General features: G+C 67.9%; 2 protein-coding genes across 2 annotated transcripts; one reads left to right on the plus strand and one right to left on the minus strand.

Moving 5' to 3' along the window:
• Positions 1–10,223: 10,223 nt before the first annotated feature.
• Positions 10,224–14,733, minus strand: CDK5RAP3 (CDK5 regulatory subunit associated protein 3). Its single transcript, XM_080369721.1, has 14 exons — positions 14,374–14,733; positions 14,188–14,245; positions 13,629–13,760; positions 13,293–13,393; positions 13,162–13,210; positions 12,739–12,917; positions 12,311–12,447; positions 11,988–12,132; positions 11,763–11,879; positions 11,594–11,669; positions 11,218–11,306; positions 10,874–11,079; positions 10,545–10,716; positions 10,224–10,438 (listed from the first exon to the last, which is right to left on the minus strand). Exons 1-14 carry the CDS (start codon positions 14,710–14,712, stop codon positions 10,373–10,375), a joined length of 1,866 nt encoding a protein of 621 aa, XP_080225847.1. The 5' UTR covers positions 14,713–14,733; the 3' UTR covers positions 10,224–10,372.
• Positions 14,734–15,203: 470 nt separating this feature from the next.
• PRR15L (proline rich 15 like) lies at positions 15,204–18,064 on the plus strand. Its single transcript, XM_080369740.1, has 2 exons — positions 15,204–15,727; positions 16,802–18,064. The coding sequence occupies exon 2, from the start codon at positions 16,814–16,816 to the stop codon at positions 17,126–17,128; it is 315 nt and encodes a 104-aa protein (XP_080225866.1). The 5' UTR covers positions 15,204–15,727; positions 16,802–16,813; the 3' UTR covers positions 17,129–18,064.
• Positions 18,065–18,351: the final 287 nt, after the last annotated feature.

Consider the following 18,351-nt stretch of genomic DNA (forward strand, 5'->3'; position numbering starts at 1 on the left):
TAACCACCACCCCCGACCTCAGCCGGCCAAGAGCTGTGGGGAGGGGGAGAGCCCAGAGCGGGGGCTCCGTGCCCCTGGGGTGCTGGTGCTCAGAGCAGGATGGGGCTCCCCATGATACAGAGCTGCCACCCTTGAGCTGCTCGCAGTCGCCTGCAGCTGGCGTGCTGTGGACAGGCCCTGTGGCTGGCTGTCGCTTGTCAGCCTGAAGCAGCCACGCTCTTTGTGGGTCATCCCATAAGCGCCACAGCTAATCATGGGGGTACCCACCAGCCAGTCTGAGCTTGACCAAGCAACAGAGGTCTCAACGTCTGATGCCTTTTGAGACAGTAACTACCCCAGCAGAGGTGATGGAAAGGCTGCAACTCATCCCAGACACCTCACCAGTGCCTGAGGACCTGTGCCATGCAGCTGGTGGCTCTGAAGCTACCTGACAAAACGTGCCAAGATCTCCCAGCAAAGCTGCAGGAGTGGAGGCGGAAAGGTGCTGTGAATGGCCACGAGAGCAGGGCCAGCATCAGGCCCCCATCCCGTCCTCTCCTCCCCAGGGTGACCAACCACCAGATCACCGACGGGAACTCCATAAACTGCTTAAATAAATAAGCACAGAGCGGGGTCAGTGTTAAAACCAGTGAGCTCTGCGCAGGTTATTTATACCTTCCCGCATTGATCGGCGCGGGCTTCCTGCCCAAATCAATGCCGGTGCCCACAGAGCAATGGGCAGCTGCTGCCAGACCTGGCAGCAGAGGCAGGCAGGTAGGAGGGAAGGGCAGCCGGGCAGCACCACCCCTGCCTGCTATTCCTGCAACGCTACAGCTGCCCATAGCAGCCACAGCTGCCAAAACCAGACACCCTCTTCCCTGCCCCAGAAACTCACTGGGACAAACAGGATGCCAGAGACAATAGTTCATCCAAAAAAAACGTGGAAAATGAGCGTGAGCTCCAACGCCTTGCAGCGGGGTGAGGTTTCCCAGCTGGGGGTATCTTCCCAGGGCAGTGGTGCGAGCAGAGACCCCTTCTTAACAGCAAAGACCAAGATTGCCAGAACGGCTGAGAGATGGGGGACGCGCTGTGCACCCCCCCAAACCTGTATAGCCCCAAGGCTACGAGCAGGGATGCCCTGGAGCACCCAGGGGGACAGGCACTGCAGGGAAAGCAACTGGAGCAGCCAGGGGAAGGTGGTGAGAGCCTGGAAGCACCGGGATCCAAGGGGTTTTGGGTCATGGGCTTGCTCTGCCCCAGCTGCTCTATCTCGCTGATCTCCTCCTGGAAAACAAGCCACGAAACACCCACGAAAGCTGGGGTGCGGCCCCGGCCCACATCATGCCACAACCGGCAATTTGCTGAGGCAACGGCAGCAGCCCCGGCGGGCAGACCGGCACGGCCCCATTGCCAGAGCGGTTCCCCCTCCATACCATGAGCCACCGCTCAGCACGTGGCACACCAGGTGGGAAATCGGGGGGGGGGGGGGGGGGGGGGGGGAGCCCACCCCAACGGCCACCGAGGGTTTGCAGTAGGGCTGCCCCACTGGTGAGCTTCAGTCAGGCACCGTCTCCCTGTCCCCCCCCTGCACCCCATGGGGAAAACGGGTGTAGGGGAACACCCTGAAACCCTCCTGTCGTCTGTCCCCAGGGCTGCGGTCAGCCTCCCGCCAGCAACCCGAGCCGGGCTGCCCCTCCTGGGGTTATTTTTAGTGTGTCCCCCCCTCTCCAAGGACTATTTGGAGGGTTGGCAGGCGGCCCCGTCCCTGCACCCTGCCCAGCTCCCAGCCCTCCAGCTTGGGCAGGCAAAAGCCTTTCAGTGCCTCGTGCTGGCGAGGCGGGGGGCACGGAGCCCCTTCCCCAAGGCTCCCACAGGGAAATTGCCACTTTGGTGGCCGGTGGGGACAGTTAGGGACAGTCTGGGGCCAGCAGCCAGACACAGTGGGGAGTTGCTGTGGGTATGGCATGTCCTGCTGCCCCTCACTATGAGGCCGTGGCCCAGGCCCCCCCCATGGGTGCAGCCCCCCAGGAGGTTAAAGCAAACGAGGGTGGTTTTGGTGCAACCAGTGAGTCACCAGCAAACGCTGCAGGGAGAGGTCAGGGCTGGGAGCAGGGGCACTGGGGGGCTGCACCCCATGGCTGGGGTCACCTGTGATGGCACATGGAGGGGGTACGGACCCTCCGGCAGAGGCCACATCCTGCACCTGGGCTGTGCTTGCACCCGCTGCTGGACCCCCCACCCATCTCCACTGGTCCCCTGGGGGGCTGGGAGGGGGCTGGGCCTGTCTCCGGGTGTCGGGGGGAGCTGGGCACCCCCATCCTTCATCAGGGCAGCCCAGGGCTCTGCACAGGGAGGGAAACTGAGGCACGGGGCAGTGATGCCCAGTGGGGCGCAGCTGGGATTGGGACAGAGCCATGCCAGGGGGATCCTGGTGGGATAACAGCGTGGCTCTGTGGGGTGATCCTGGAGAGCAACCCTCAGCAAGTGATCCAGCGGCTGAGCCTGCAGGTGAGCATTGCCATCCCGTGCAATGGCCTTCCTCCACCTTCCTCTGCATCTCCCACCCTCTTCACCCTCTCATGCCCCCAGGCCCTGCAGCCTTTGACTACCTGGCGGGCAGCTTGGAGCGGAGGGACGCAGGGGACACCGGCCACTGCCAGTAGGCAGCAGTGACAAGATGCAAACCCTTCCCTGGGCCAGGCAGGAATTGGGGTTGGGGGTCTAGCCGCTGCCAGAAAGCTCCCAACGGCAGCAGCCTTGTGGGTGAGGGCACTGAGCAGGATGGGTGCCAGGAGGATGCTCCCCACATTGGGGCCCCCAGTGGGTCCCCTTCGCCCCCCCAGGTTGATGGCAGCCCTCCGTCCCAGCAGAGCATGTCCCAGTAAGCCCCTCGTTAGCCTCACTAACGAGGAGGTGGCTTGCCCAGCTTTACCCAGCAGAAAGACGGGGTACACCCTGGGTCCCACTCATGTTGTCACCCCAGCACGGGCTTCCACAGACCCCTAATAGTTCAGCACAAGGTGTGCCCCCCCCCTCTCCAGAAAAGGGTACCCCAGCATCCGGCTGGGAAGGGCACCCCAAGGTCAAGCTGGCCCCAGGCTCAGCCCTGGGGTCTCATACCAGGTCCTGCAGCCCACCGAGGAGCACACCAAGCCATCCCTGCCAACGTGATGACTCCAGGGTCTCCCCTTGGAGGGGCTGGTTGGAAAGGCAGGACCCCAGTGCCGAGGGATGCCGGGCAGCAGGACGCACGGACCCTCCCGGCATCACCCTGCTCCAGCCCCAGGATCCCCAGGCTGCCTCCAGAAGCCCCTTGCCAGGTCTCCTACCTGCCCCCGGCATTAATAATATCGAGGGGGAAATTAAGCACTAACGAAGGAGAATTGATTCACGGTTCCCACTCCCACCTGGAACCGGCCACAAATAAAATTTTCCTTCCCGGTTGGGTGTCCTCTTTCTATCAGCCATGTTGGGTGGTGGGTCCCCATGGGTATGTCACCCATTGAGGCCAGGCCCCAGGGGGTCTTTCACTATTCAGTGCATTTCCTTTGGAGGCAAAAACAACATTTATGGGTTTTTCTGTGAAATCCCAGTCTCTATGGGTTCATAATTTCAAGCCAGTGCAGATCAGGGTCTGGCACAGGGTGGCCTGGGGCTGGCAGAGGCTGTGGCATCCTGCAGTTGCAGTGTGGGTCTTCATAGAGACGAGAGGACCCCCCACCCTCTCCCTGGCCATGCCCAGGGTGGGAGATGGGCGCGTGCAGCTGGGCACCCAAACGCAGCCCACCCATGCGTGGGGCAGCTGTGGTGCTTGCACCCACAGGTAGGCATGGTCTGCTCTGCCACGGTCGCACTGCGCCAGCTGGGGGACCCTTCCACCTTGGGATCGCCCCCTTCCTGGGAACCTCCCACCCTACAGACCCTCCCATACTGGGACACCCAGCCTAGGGGACCGTCCGTCCGTCCACCCACCGTGGGACTTGCACCGCCTCTTGCGCGACGCTCCCTAACGCCGCGGCCGCAGCGCGGCTCTTGCACGCCGCTCCCTGGCGAGACCGCGGCCTCTTTTGCATAGCCCCACCCCGCACCGGTCGCGTCCCTTATATGGCGTAATCCCCGCCCCCAGTCGCCTTTGCTTCGCCCCGCGCCCCGCCCACGCCCGGACTGCGCATTCGCGATCCTGCAGCGCCACCTGCCGGCGGCCACGGGGGGGGGAGCGTGTGAGACCCCCCTGAGAACCGCCCCGGACGCCCCCTCCTCCCCGGGACCTCCCCAGTCCGGGCACCCCCGGGCACTCCCCGTCATAGGCGCCCCCGCCTTGGGTCCCCCAAATCCTGGGGATCTTCTCTTTTGGGACCCCCCACAGTTCTAGCGCCCGCCCCAGGGACCCTCATCCCTGGGACGCCCCTGCGGTGCGACACCCCCTCAACCTTGTGACACACACAGACCCCCGTTGTTCCTCCCCCAAACCTGAGTCCCCCGCAGGGCAGCCCAACCTGGCCTGATCGCCCCCCCAGTGCACCCTTTTCCCCACACCCCTCTCAGCTGATACCCCTCCCCCAAAAAAAAACCCTGCTCCCACCTGCCCCAGACCCCCTCACCCCGAGGTTACTCCACACCTTGCAACCCGGTGGACCCCAAAGGTGTGTGTGTCCCCAAAACTCGAGTGGCATCACAACCCCCCCCTACCCCACGACCCCTCCATACCCAGCCCAGCTGCAGGGACTCCCCCAGGCCCGGGGCTGAGGGGGGGGGGCGGCCCCCCCGGGCAGACGTTGATGGATGGGCTCCCCTCGGCATGGTCCCCCCCGGAGGGCCGGGCAGGGAGAGCAGCTGGCAGAGCTGCCTGCGACCCCCGGGGGGGCCCAGACAGATGTCCCCGCAGCTGGGACCCCCCCAGCACCTTTCTGTGCCACTCCCCCCCCGGTCCCCAAAGCCCCTCCACTCCCCTGGGCTGCGAGCGCCTCTTACATCCCAAGCCCCCCCAAGGGACACCCAAGCCCCCCCCCAAGGAGCTCTCAGCCCCCACCCCCAGATCTGCCCCCCACAATAGGCAGCGAAGGCCAGTGGGACCCTCCCCAAAAAACTGCCTTTGATGGGGAAGGGGGTGTCGGGGGAGCACGGGGGCCGAGCAGGGGGAGGCTTCCCCCACCCTGGGAACCCCCCAGCCCCAGGGGACACCCCCTCTCAAAACCAGAGGCACCCCCAGCCCGGGGACCCCGGGCAGGGACTGTGGGGTGGAGGATGAAGCCCACCCTGCGGGGTGCTGCGGGGGGTGCCCCATCATGGGGGGCTGCCCATCATGGGAGGCTGTGTGCCCCCAGCTGCCCCTTGGAGGGGGGGAGACCCCCAGTGCCACCTCCCTCCCCGTCCCGGCAGCCCCCAGCGCAGGAGCAGAGAACAAAGGGGAGGGGGGGAGGAGGAGGGGGGAGGGGGGGGGGGGAGGGGGACGCGAAGGCCCCCAGCCCCGGTCCCTGACAGCTGGTGCCCCCCAGGTGACACGGGGACAAAGGCGCCGTGGGGCCGCAGGCCGGGGGACAAAGGGGCTGCACCCCCGGGGGCTGCGGGGCGGGGGGGTCCGGCCGCCACTCCGTGCGGGGGGCTGAGCAGACCGGGGGTTTCTCGGGGGGGGGCTGGGGGCTGCGGCCCCGCAACCCCACTAGCCTGGCCCACAGTGCCTTGCGCACCCCACCCCCGCTGAGAGCCCCCCGGCCCCACGCTGCACCCCCAGTCCCTGCCAGCCTGGACCCACAGCACCCCCTGACCCAGTGACCCCCAAACACAGGGACCCCCAAACCACTGCCACCCCCACCCCAGTGACCCTCAAACTCAGGGACCCCAAAACCCCTGCCACCCCCCAACCCAGCAACTCTCAAACCCAGGGACCCCCAACCATCAGTGACCCCCCCAGCCCAGCAACCCCCAAACCCAGGGACCCCCAAAGCCTTGTCACCCCAAACCCCTGCCAGCCCTAAACCGAGACCCCCAATCCTATATCACCCCCAAACCTTTGTCACCCCCAAACTCTCATCACCCCCAGCCCCTGTCACCCTGTACTTGGGTCACTCTGTCCCCATTGTCCCATCCCTGCCCCAGTGGGGACCCCAAGTCCATGGGGGGAGATGATGGTGATGTCTGGGGGTGCAGAGGCTGGGGGGGTGGCCGTGCTGGGGGGTGACCATGCCAGGGTGACCGTTCTGGGGGGGGGGGCTGTGCTGGGGTGACCATGGCGGGGGGTGACCATGCCAGGGGGACCGTGGTGGGGGGTGACCATGCCGGGGTGACCGTGATGGGGGGTGACCGTGATGGGGTGACCGTTCTGGGGAGTGACCATGCCAGGGGGACCGTGGTGGGGGGTGACCGTGCCAGGGTGACCGTGGGGGGGGGGTGACCATGCCGGGGTGACCATGCTGGGGTGCTGCGGCGGTGGCGGCCGGGAAGGGGATTCATTAACGGGGGGAGAGGTGGTTCCAGCGGCCGCCTTGATTGATGGCCTGGCCTCCATCTTGGCAGCCGGGTTTTGTCTCCCGGCCGGGGGGGGAGGAAGGGAAGAGAAAAGGAAAGAGGAGGGAAAACAGCCCCCGGGGCGGGGGGGCAGCAGGGGTTGGGGTGCTGAGGGAGGGGGCCCCTCCTCGCCTTTCCCCCGGCTGTCGCGGTGATGGATGACCCGGCCAGGGGCACCCGCCTCGCCACAGCATCCTCACCGAGGGGGCTGCGGGGCTGGGGACCCCCCTTCTCTGGGGCTGGGGGGCCCAAGCAGCCCCCAGAGACTGGCCGGGGGCTGCAGACCCTGGCATGGGGGGCAGCTCCCCCACCCTAAGCCATGCTGGGGGGCTCGGCTGCACGATGAATCCCCCAAACCCCCTGGCTGAGCCCCCCCAGCTCATCGCAGGTGCTGCTGGACAGTGGGGTGGCTGTACTTGGACGCCCCCCCCCCAGCCCAGATTGCTTCCCAAAAAGAAACCACGAGGATTTTCCCCTCTCCGGCACCTCAGCTCTTCCCTTCTCTCCATTTCCAGCCCCTGCCAAGGCTCTGGAGGAGCCCCCATACACCCAGAAGCCCCCCAGCAGCTCCGGTGGGCTACAGGCCAGCGCTCCCCCCCCCCCCCCCGCACGAAGCTGTCGCCCCCAGCCCCCGGTGATCCATCCGTCCCCGCTGCGCTGGGGCATCTGTCGCCCCGTTAGGGATTGTTTTAACGAGGAAATTTAGAGCCCGTTAAGCAGCTGCAGTGTCTGCCTGTAGGAGAGCACAGGCAGGGGGGCTCGGAGGGGGGCGGGGGTAGATGCCAGCCTCAGCCCCTCTGCCTTCCCCCACCCCGAGACCCTGGGGTGGGTGTCTTCTCCCTAAAAACTGGCTGGGAGGGGATGGAGGGGGTGAGGAGGGGGGGCAGAGCATCCTGCATGGGGTGGGGTGGGGGGAGAGGGATGCAGGGAGAGATGGAGGCACAAAGGAATGCAGGAAAGGATGCAGGGGTGGAGGGAGGGACAGAGGGATGGATGCAGGGATGGAGGGATGCATGAAAGCACGCAAGGATAGATGGAGGGACAGAGGGATGCAGGGAGGGATGCAGGAAAGGATGCAGGGAGGGACGGAGGGTTGCAGAGATGGAGGGATGGATGCAGGAAAGGATGCAGGGATAGACGGAGAGCCAGAAGGATGGATGCACGGGACAGGCAGGGGCACGGGGTCCGGATGGCACGGGGACAGCCACTGGGATGGCTGGGGCCGGGGAGGGGGGCGCAGGCTGGCCCCCCAGCTGGTGCCCCTGCACAGCTCTCTGCTGGCTTCGCAGCTAATTGAGTGAAATGGCTGTCAGCGATGTAATTAAAGGGGAGCGCGAGTGCTCAGGCAGGCCTCAAACAGATGGAAGGCCCCTTAATTGGTAATTAAATTCCTCCCTGGCAGGTGAGATGGAGCAGCAGCCCGGGCCCCCCCCAGCCACCACGGGGGAGGCAGAGCCGGTCCCTGTCCCCACCAGAGCCAAGGAGGGGGGTGACACAGCCATGGGGCTGGGGGTCCCTGTCCCCATCCCCGCCTCGTCCCTTTGTCTGCTGGTTGCGGAAGCACACCCAGCCCCGCGCCCCCCCCGGCCGGGGTCCCCCCTCCTGCAGCCCACCAGCCGGTGACAGTCACCCGGTCTTCGGGGGGGTGCCAGGCAGGGACCCACAGGGGACCCCAGTATTCTGGGGGGGCTCCTACCCTGGTCCCTGCCATCCGCATGTCCCCCAGGCCCCCCATCCCCACAGCACGCAGACCCTGAGGGCAGCGGGATGCAGGCAGGGATGGGGGGGCTGGAACCCCCCCTGAGTGCCTGCTGCTGCTGGTCCCCCCGCCCCAGCGCTGCCCCCCGCCAGCTGGGAGGGGGTGTTTTATCTTTCCGTCATTATCTCCCAGTAATGTCAGGGATAATGGGAACAGCGATCGGCGGCGCTGGCCAATATTTCATGCACGATGGGATGGGGGGGGACAGGGCCCCAAGACAGCCATATTAATTAAGGCCCTGCACCGCTGCCCTAACGAAGCCCCTCACACGGGGGGCCGTGGGTGCACCCGGGCAGAGGGGTGGGGGTGGGGGCACCGCTGGCCTCCCCCCTGCTGCCGACTCATTTAATTCCTCATTAAAGCCCCCACGGTGCCATTGCCCCCCCGCCAGCCATGACCCCCGGTGGGGGCAGTGCCCCCGGCCAGGCCACCGTGACCCGCAGGGCCAGGGGGCTGGAGGGGTCAGGGGCTGGGGACCCACGGCGGGGGGGCGTTAGTTCCAGTGGGGCGGGCAGATAAAGGGGGCTTTATGGCCGAGACCCCCGTGTGCCAGATGCTTTCGCCACCGCTCGCTATGGAGACGATGGCGATGGTGACCCCACGGCTGCACTGGTCCCCCCCTCCCCAGACTCAGAGGTGCTGAGCTCCCTCTGCCCTAGCAGGATGGGGACCACCCTGGCCCCCCCAGCACCCGCCAGCCTCGGGGGGGCCCATCCACGGCTGCTGGCTCCGTTCCCAGGCATTAAGGAGTTACAGACACCGTTTAATTTGCCCGTTAATCACTGTTAGCGGGGTAATGAGGGGCTCCCCGAAGCCAGGCTGGCTCTCAGCGACCTTCACCCTCGTCACCACCACGGTGGTGGCACAGCAGTGGCCGCATGCTGTGCCAGGGGGCTGGCGGGGCGAGAGCTGGAGCTGGGCTGGGACATCCCCACCACGCAGCTTGGGGGTCTGCCCCCCAACAGCCCCGGGCCCCATGGCCAGGGGGGACGGGGATGGGGACGATGGGGATGGGGACAACGGGGATGGGGACAACGGGGATGGGGACAACGGGGATGGGGACAGGATCCCGCACAGCCCCACGCCTCGCTCAGGCGCTGGCTGGTCCAGGATCCCTCATGGTCCCATGGGGAATGGGATCCCCCCAGCGCAATGGGGCAGGAGCACCCCCAGCCCCACGCCTAGATGCCTGTGCCGCACGCCCACCCCCGTTGGGGACAGAGCCTCAGGGCTGCCCCCAACCCCCTCCCCAGCCCCAATGGGACCCACTGGGGGACCCTCCTGCCCCGCAGCGCACCCAGCCCTCGGGGGATGGGGGTGGGGCAGACCCACAGCAGCGCCAGCCCAACGAGCAACTGCAAGGTGGCAGGGGGTGGGACAAGAGGCACAGGGACCAATGGCTTAACAGGGGGTGTGGCCAATGCATGACGTACAAAGGGTGTGGCAGGCCCCTCCCAAGAGATGCAGGGAGGCCCATCATGCCCAACCCAGTATATCCCAGTACAGCCCAGTATGGCTCTGCCCTGCCGCTGGCTGATGGGAAGGGATGGGGGCGGCGGGGCCTGGGGGCGGGGGGTGATTAATGGGGGCCATCGCTCACTGTCCGGCGGGGGCGGGGGGCCCCCCCGCGCGGCGATAACGAGCGGCAGGAATAATGAGCGGTGTCACTCCACTTTTCATCGTGATGGAAAGTCATTACAGGCGTCACCGGCGGCGACAACCAGCCATGAATCAACTGCTCTGCTATGAAATTAAAATCGAATTGCCCACCCCCCCGCGACCCCCCACCCCCAGCAAGGGCTGTCAGCCCCGGGGGGCGGCTCTACCCAGGGGCAGGGAGAGCCCCCCACAAGGGCCACCCCAAGGACAAGGTGCTCCCGTGTCCCTGGGGCCACCCCAGGGCCCACACCGTGGGGATCGACCCCGAGCTGGGGATTTAGGGGCTCCCCCCCCAAAAAAAAAAAAAGTCCAGACTGATGGGTGGGAGAAGGGTTTTGGCTTTATTCAGCAACATCCACCCCACAGAGACCCCGCGGCCACATTACCAGCACCTCAGGGCTGTGAACTGGGGGGGTCTGGGCAGCAGGACCCCACCCTGCCCCTCTTGGTGGGTGCTGGGCTTGGGGGGGCTCACAGAGAGACCCCCATCAGGTTCACCGGCCGCCCGCTGTAGCGCTTGGAGATGTCTGCTTCGATCTGCAAGACAGAACCCGGGGGGTCAGGGGGGGTGCGGGGAGGAAGGGGGAGGAAGGGGGAGGGGGGGCCCTGCAGCATCCCGGTGGGGTCCAGCTCCCTCCCTCACCAGCTTCTGCAGCTCCTTGGTCTTCTCCAGCAGACGGTCGAGCTGGGGCTCCAGGGCGCCCTGCTCCGCCAGGGCCTCCCGCTGCTGCTGCCTCACGGCCGCCGCCTTGGCCAGCAGCAGCTCCGCCTGCCTCAGCCTCCGCCGCAGCAGCTCGCTCACACGGTCCACGTACCTGCACGGGGAGCGCCAGGACCCCCGTCGCCCCCACTGCCACCCCCACCCCAGGACACCTCCACCTCCTGCTCCGCGTGCCCGCAGAGCCCCACGGTCTCACACACACCCCCCCCCCGCCAGCCCTGACCCCCAGGTTTTTCTGCCCCCCTGAGGACCTGGGGGAGGCGAGGATGATGAAGAGGTGCTGCATGCTGCGGGTGCAGAGCTGGCCCAGCAGGGCCCGCGTGGTGGCCAGCAGGGAGCCCACATGGGCGCTGCTCTGGCCCTGCAGCACGGCGGGGGCCAGCTGGAACTGGCTCATGGAGACGATGTCAGCCTCCTCCTCCATCTCCACCAGGCGCTGGGACAGGAACAGCTCCAGCTGCGGGGACAGGGCAGGGGACACGCTGGTGCTGCCAGCCCTGCTGCGGTGGGGCTGCCCCTGCCCCGGCTCCAGCCGTGTGGTACCCCCCTACACCAGCTCGTCGTGCCCACCCCTCCACCAGCTCCTCGTGCCCACCTCCATCAGCTCATCGATGAACTGGCTCCGGGTCTCGGTGTTTTCCAGGAGTGTCAGCGCGTCAGAGCCGCAGGCAACCCCCTCAGGCACTGGGGGATGAGAGGGGCAGGGACCTCCATGGCTTAGACACTTGGGTCACGCCCCCCACCCCGATTTGTCCCGTACAGGATGCTCAGCATCACCCCATAGCACTGTTTAGTGGGGTGAAGGGTCCTGCTCCAGCCCACCCAGCACCCAACAGGCGCCTGCCCAGCACTGCGCTGCCTTCTGCTCTGTCCCCTTTGTGCACAGCCAGGGTGCCCAGGGTCACTGCAGGCAGGGTGGGTGCTCCCTGCCACCCATCGGGACCCCCATGTCCCTCTGCAGCCACGCTCACCCTCAGTGCCAGCCTCCATCACCGTGATCTGCACCTCCTGGCTTTCACCACCTCCCCAGTCAATGCCATCATCCTGCTGCAGGGGAAAGGGCACCCTGTGAGACAGAGGTGCCCGAGAACCCCCCAGGTCCCCAGCCCGGCCAGGACAGCACAGCCAGGGGTCACCTACCTGGGGACTGGGCTCCAGTGTGATCCCCCAGTCGATCTCTTCACCCTGGGCTCCCCCATTGGCAGCAGCACCCTCATCCGCCCTGATGGGCTCCAGCGTGAAGTCTCCCCAGTCGATCTGTGAGGAGCAGGACAACAGACCCCCCTGAAATCCCTGGGGGCAAGCAGACGAGCCCTAAAGGACACCCCCAGCACCACAGCTCAGCACCCGCTGCCTCGGACATACCGTGTCCTCCTTTGGCTGCTCCGGCACCTCTTCCACCTCCGGCCGCTCCACCCGCAGGGGCTGGAGCCCCGTCCTCCACTCGTAGACGGTCGTGTTGCCTCTCCTCCCCACGTGCCGCAGCAGGGGCACCACCACCTCTGTGGAGCTGGCAGCCACCACGGAGACATCGGTGCCAGGGACAGGATGGGGACACCCCAGCACCCCCAACCCCACCAGGGTCCCCGTGGGAGAGCCCAGCCTGGGCGCAGCCACCACACCAACCCACTGTCCCCACACGTGGGGGCAGGAGATGGGAGGGTCTGTCCCCATGCCCCCAAACCCACCTCTCACACACAAACTCCACGCAGGCCTGGTACAGCTCGATGGCCTCGGAGAGCGTGCTGGCTCCCGCCCCGATCTCGGACAGCAGCGATGGCAGGTCCTTCACCAAGGCCAGCAGCTCCTGGCGCACGTTGTCACCCTGGGGACAAAGCAGGGATGTGTCAGGGAGGGGAGACAGGCAGCCAAAGCACCCCCGGGCGGCTTCACCCTCTGCTTGCAGAGCTAGATGTGGGCAGGATGGGGACGGGAGGCCGTGGGGTCACCCTACAGCCCCGAGCTCGTCCCGTAGGTAAGGTGGCACATCGAGGACGTCCTCTGGGACCACACCTGAGCCCTGCTGAGGCCAGATGTTGGTGGCTGGAGGCTGCTTTGGGGAGGGAGGTGGCACAGCAGGACCCCCTCCGCCACGGGGCCGGCCGCAGGGACTCACGGTGATACCGTACTGCTTGCAGGCGGCGAAGAACCGCTCCCGCAGCTCAGCCGCCCCCAGCTGACACTCCTCCTCACGGCGGGCGAAGTCCTGCTGGGCCTGCTGGCACCGGCTGATCTGCTTCCTCAGCGAGGGGATCTCGTAGCTGATGCTGCGCACCAGGAGGCTGGCGAGCTCGGCTGCAGGGGGGGTAAGGAGGGGTGTTGAGAGGCCCTCAGGGTGCCCCCCCCGTCACCTCGGCGGCTTTCCCAGCTGGGCAGCAGAGCCAGCTCAGGGCCCTCAGCCCAGCGGGACTTGGCAGCCCATCCCGTCCTGCCCCTTTCCCAGCTCACCCCATCCTCATCCAAGTTTGGAGATGGAAGGCCACCCACTGCCACCCCCCAGGGGCTCTCCGGAGCCTGCCCACAGCCAGAGCTGCCTTACCCAGGTAGGTGTTCTCCTTCTCGTAGAGGGACACGATCTCCTGCCAGTCCTAGGGAGAAGGAAGCTGAGGGGAGGGGGGGCTGCGAACACGCCAGCCGCTGTCAGCCACACACCCCCAGCCCCACGCTCACCTTCATGCGCTGGGATGAGTAGCGTCCAAAGAGGTTCTTGGTGGAAGCCTCAGTACCCTTGAGGATCTCCACGATCCTCAGGCAGTGGAAGTAGTGCAGGGCTGCGTTGCAGGGAGGGATGCAGTCACCGGGATGCCTGCCGGGTGCCACCCCCTCCCAGCACAGCCCAGGGAGCGCAGGTCTCAGCGCGGGCCACACCACAGACCCCCCGTCTCCCCCTTGGCTGGGGGGAGGCTGCTGTAAGCAAACCCTCGGGAAGAGGCTCCCGGTGGGACACCCACCCCAGCTGCCCGTGTCCCAGCTCTGCCAGGCACCCTGACCCCCAGCTCCACTCACAGCCCCCCGCCAGCAGCTGCTTTATCTCCTCGTTCTCCGGCATGTCCTGCATGGCTGCGTTGATCTTCTCGCGGACGGCCAGCACCCGGCTCTGCCATTTCAGGTTACAGTGTCTCCTGTCCACCAGCCAGTCTGCCAGGTGGGGGAGATGGGGACAGGGGGTCAGCTGGGAGAGGGAGCCTGGGGGGCTCACAACAGGGGGTCACCCCCTGGCTGCCCTGTGATGCCAGATGGAGGCCGAGGCCCTGGCAGACCCCTCCCCACCAAGCAGGGGGTCCAAATGCTGGGGTAAAGTCCCAGCTCCGTCCCCAGGTGTGGGAAGGGCTGGACGGAAAAGGGGTTCGGGGGGGTCACCCTGCTGCTGCCCCGGCTGGGACAACCCAACAGGACACGGAGGTGGGGCGCTGGGGCCACCAGCTGTCCCGCGGCAGGGTGACAGCCCCTCCCGGGGAGGAAGGACACGAGTGACCGGTGCCACCACGCTCCCGCCCGCCGGAGAGTCCCCCCGAAACCCCCTGGGGAGCTCGGGCACGGGGGGGCCGGGCCAGGGGTGCCGTACCCAGGAGCTTGCCGGTCTGGATGTCGATGGGCACGTTCTGGTAGTCCTGGGGAGGGACCTGCGGGGGCGAGGGGGGTCGGGGCGCGTCGGGGCCTGGCGGAGCCCAGCCGGGGCCCCCCCCTGCTCCAGCGCTCGGGACCGGCCTGTCCCCGCGGCCTGGGCCGTGGCCCCGGCCCGGCCCCCCACCTGCATGCCGCCCGCCGCCACGGCGCCGCTTCCGCGTTCCCCCGCCTCTGCCCGCGCTGCCCCCGCCCCAGCCAATCCCCGGGCACGGCCTCCGCATCTTAACCAATCAAAACGCGAATAGGCCAAAGGGTCCCGCCCCCGCGACCAATCAGATAGAAGAGGCAGGGCGACTGCGCCACGTGCCACCGTCCCGGTTGGCTGAGAGGAGGCGGGGGGCGGAGACGCCGCCGGCCAATCGGAACGGACCGAGGGCGGGACCAGGAGACGCACGCGCAGGGCAGCGGATCCCCGGGGCGGATCCCTCGGGAGCCCCAGGGCAGGTCCCAAGTCCACGGGCATCGTGGATGCCCCAACCAACACGGGACCGGGATCCCACGGGGCTCCCTAGCCGCCCCGGGGGGGGATCCCATGTCCCTCAGGGATCCCTGGGAGGCCCCCAAGCAGATCCCAGATCTCTCAGGGATCCCCAGCTGCCCCCAGAGCAGATCCCAGATCCCTCAGGAACCGCTGGGTACCCCAGCACAAAGCCAGGACCCCCCTGGTATCCCCACCCTCTGCAGAGGGGATCCCGGCTCCTTCAGGGATCCCCAGCTGCCCCCAGAGCAGATCCCAGATCCCTCAGGGACAGTTGGGTGCCCCAGCACAGAACCAGGATCCCCCTGTGACCCCCAGCTGCCCCAGAGAGGATCCGAGATCTGTCGGGGCCGCTGGGTGCCCAAGCACGGAGCCAGGGCCCCCCCCCGGGATCCCCACCCACTGCAGAGAGGATCTCGGGGATCCCATGGGGAGCCCAGAGCAGATCCCAGATCCCTCGGGGACCCGCCGCGGGAGAGCCGCTGGTTCCGTCACCCCAGGGGCCATCGTGGCGGGGGGGGTGGGACACCCCTGGGCGCCACCCAGTGCGTCACCGGGGGGCGCGTGTCCCGCGTGTCCCCCGAGTCGTGTCCTCGCCGGGAGGGGGCGGCTGCCCGGCTGCGACCCCGGGGGCACCGCCGGGGGGGGGAGCGGGGACAGTGCGGGGACAGGCGGGTCCCCATGGGCAGGGGGGGCAGCTGCGACCCTGCCTCCCCCGCCCCTGTCCCCCCGGACCCAGCCCCGGACCCCCCCCTCCCCCGCGGGGCCGGGGCAGAGGCAGCGCCCACCGGTGTCCCGAGCTGCCCCGCCGGGCTCAGCCCCGGTTCCCCGTCATGAATATTCACGGACCCGGCCCGGCCCCCGGCGGGAGGCGGCCGGTGCCGGGTTCACCTTGACCGGGAGCCACCGGGGCAGCGGCAGGTAAACGGCACCTGCCCGCAGACCCCAACCCCCGGGACCCCCGGGCCGGGCGGCCACAGCGGAGGCGTGGGAGGTGCAGGTACCCGGGGTGCCCAGGGTGGGGAGTGGGATGCGGACACCCCCCCCCGCCAGCCCCATTTGGTGATGGGTCCCACCCGGCTCTGGCCTGAGGAGGGGGCGGGGGTCACGGTGATGTGGGGGGACACAGCTAACCATCCTGGGGGGCCACCAGCGTTGTCCCTGGGGTGGTGGCCCCAGGCTTGGTGTCCCTGTCCCCCTCAAAGCAATGCTGAAGGCACCACCCAGGGGCAGCTGGGCAGGGGTCCGTCACGGCCCAGTGCTGGGGGGGCTCGGAGCTGTGCTGGCCCCTGGGATGGGGCGCTGGGACCCCCCCCGGTGTCCTTGTCCCCCTGCCCCAGCACCTGGAAGCGATGCCGGTGGCACCACCCGGGAGCAGCTGGGCAGGGGTCCATCATGGCCCAGTGCTGGGGGGCTCAGAGCCACGCTGGCCCCCAGGATAGGGCACTGGGACCCCTCCCCACCCACCCGCTTCCAGGGAAGCATTTGGCTCCTCCGCTCCGGAGCTGCCTTCCCGGTCCTGCCCCGCAGCCACGCTCCGCACCGGAGCCCTCCGGGATCGCCGGAGCCTTCCCAGCGTGGCCAAGGCCCCAGCAATGCCCCCTCCCCAGGCAGGGCTGGGCGAGAGGAGAACCGGGGTGCAGCAGGTGGTGACCCCCCGGCAGGGACCCCGGCACCTCCCCAGCTCCCACCTGCTCCCAGTTCCTGTTCCTGTTTGCTTACTGGGCTGCCTCCCTGCCCCGCTACACATGGCTGATACAGCAGCTCCCGGTGGTGCCGGCAGCCCTTCCCCGGGGCTCCGCAGTGCCCAGGTACCCCAACATCCCCTCCTGCTACCTGGGGGGTCCTCCTGCCCTGGGCCCCCCCGCCCCAGCCCCACACAGGCCCCCCTCCCCCCACCACAAGCATCCCGGCAGAGATGGTGGGAGAGTGCCAGAGCCGCCTTCGGCAAACACGGCACCGGGCTCCCCGCCAACGCTGCCAGAGCAGCAGCCCGTGTCCCTTGTCCATCCCCGTCAGACCCAGGACAGCAGGGCTAAATCCACGGGGATTACGACCCCCACGTCCCTTGCAGGGGCTGGTGGCGATGGCCGACAGCCACGGCTGGTGGAAGCTGACCTTCCTGCGGAAGCGCCAGTCGGTGCCCACGGTGCTGTACGAGAGCCCCGACAGCCACACTGCCGCCACCGCCACCACCGCCACCGGTGGGACACGGGAAGGGCCGGCTGAGGAGGGGGCCCCTGGCTTCGCCGCCCGCCTGGAGAAGCTCGTGGACAAGAGCAGCAAGGGCAAACATGTCAAGGTCTCCAACTCAGGGCGCTTCAAGGAGAAGAAGAAAGTGCGGGCGACGCTGGCTGAGCACCCCAACCTCTGTGCTGCTGGAGAGCGGGAGGAGAAATGACCCGTCTGGCTGTCACCTTGTCACCCTCCGGCTGCCACCCCTGGCTGCCCAGGCTCCGTCCCTCCCGGGGACATCGGACCGCGGGGCTTTGGAGGGGGACAGGACTTGGACCGGAGTTTCTCCAAGGGAGAAGCAAGGAGCCTGCTGAATTGCAGCCCCCGTGCTGGCGGCACCCCGGGGGGAACTGGGGGAACTGGGGAGCACAGCCAGGCACTGCCCATCCCTCCCAGCCCCCTGTGGGCATGGGGGGCCCCCCGTGGCTGACTGGTTCATACTGGGATGAGGATGCTCATCACTTGGTCGCTTGCTGTGGACCACCAGAGCCAATCATTCACCCAGCTCTGCCCCAAGCGCGACAGCCCCGATCCCCTTCCCCCTTCCTGATCCCCATCCTGATCCCCTTCCTCATCCCTTCCTGCCTGGGCAAGTCCTGGGGACCCCCAGCTCGTCTCCCAAGGGGCCGCGTGGCCGCGGGCAGAGCCACCACCACCACGTCCATGCCAGCAGCCACCCCCACACCAGGGGACATGACACCTCCCTGCTCCAGGGGAACGACACCCCCCCCCCCCCCCAGCTGCCTCCATGGGGGCTGTGGAACCCTCCGGGCTTCCCGGGAGGAGCCGTATTCCCACTCGCATCCAGGAATCGCTCCCGGAACGGTGGGAGCCGGCCACGGAACGCGGTGCCAGGGCCAGCTGGCAGCCCCGGCGTTCGTGGGGGTGGCTGGAAGCTGAGCCCTCTGCCAGCTCTGGCAACCGCTGGTAATTAACTGTTGTTAATAAACCAGGTCTGGACGCAAAGGCAGCTCAGGGGCGCGGGCAGGGGGAGCTCGGCGGACCCCCCAGCCCCAGCCCGGCAGAGTCACAGGGACCGCGCTGGGGAGCCGTGCCAGCTCCGGCGATCCCCGACCCTGCGGGGTGGGGGGGGGACACAGGGGGTGGCCGTCACGGTGGGGGCCAGCCCGGGTGCCCTCCCCGCGCAGCTTCCCCGCTATCACAGCGGCCGGAGGGTGCCAAGCGCCAGAGTCCAACCCCCCCACCCCCGGCACAACCCCTGCGCCAGGGCCCCCGCCCCCCCCCTCTGTTTGCTCTGCCCGCGCCCGCCGGCTCACAGGCTGCTCTTTGTCCCGGGATCCGGCCCGGGAGCGGAGCGGGGCACCGGCAGGAGGAGAGCCAAGAGCGCGCCGCCGCCGGGGCCAAGCGGCTCATTTACGCCCGTCACGG

The sequence above is a fragment of the Falco punctatus genome (genome assembly GCF_963210335.1).
Source record: "Falco punctatus genome assembly, chromosome: 19".
Taxonomy (NCBI): domain Eukaryota; kingdom Metazoa; phylum Chordata; class Aves; order Falconiformes; family Falconidae; genus Falco; species Falco punctatus.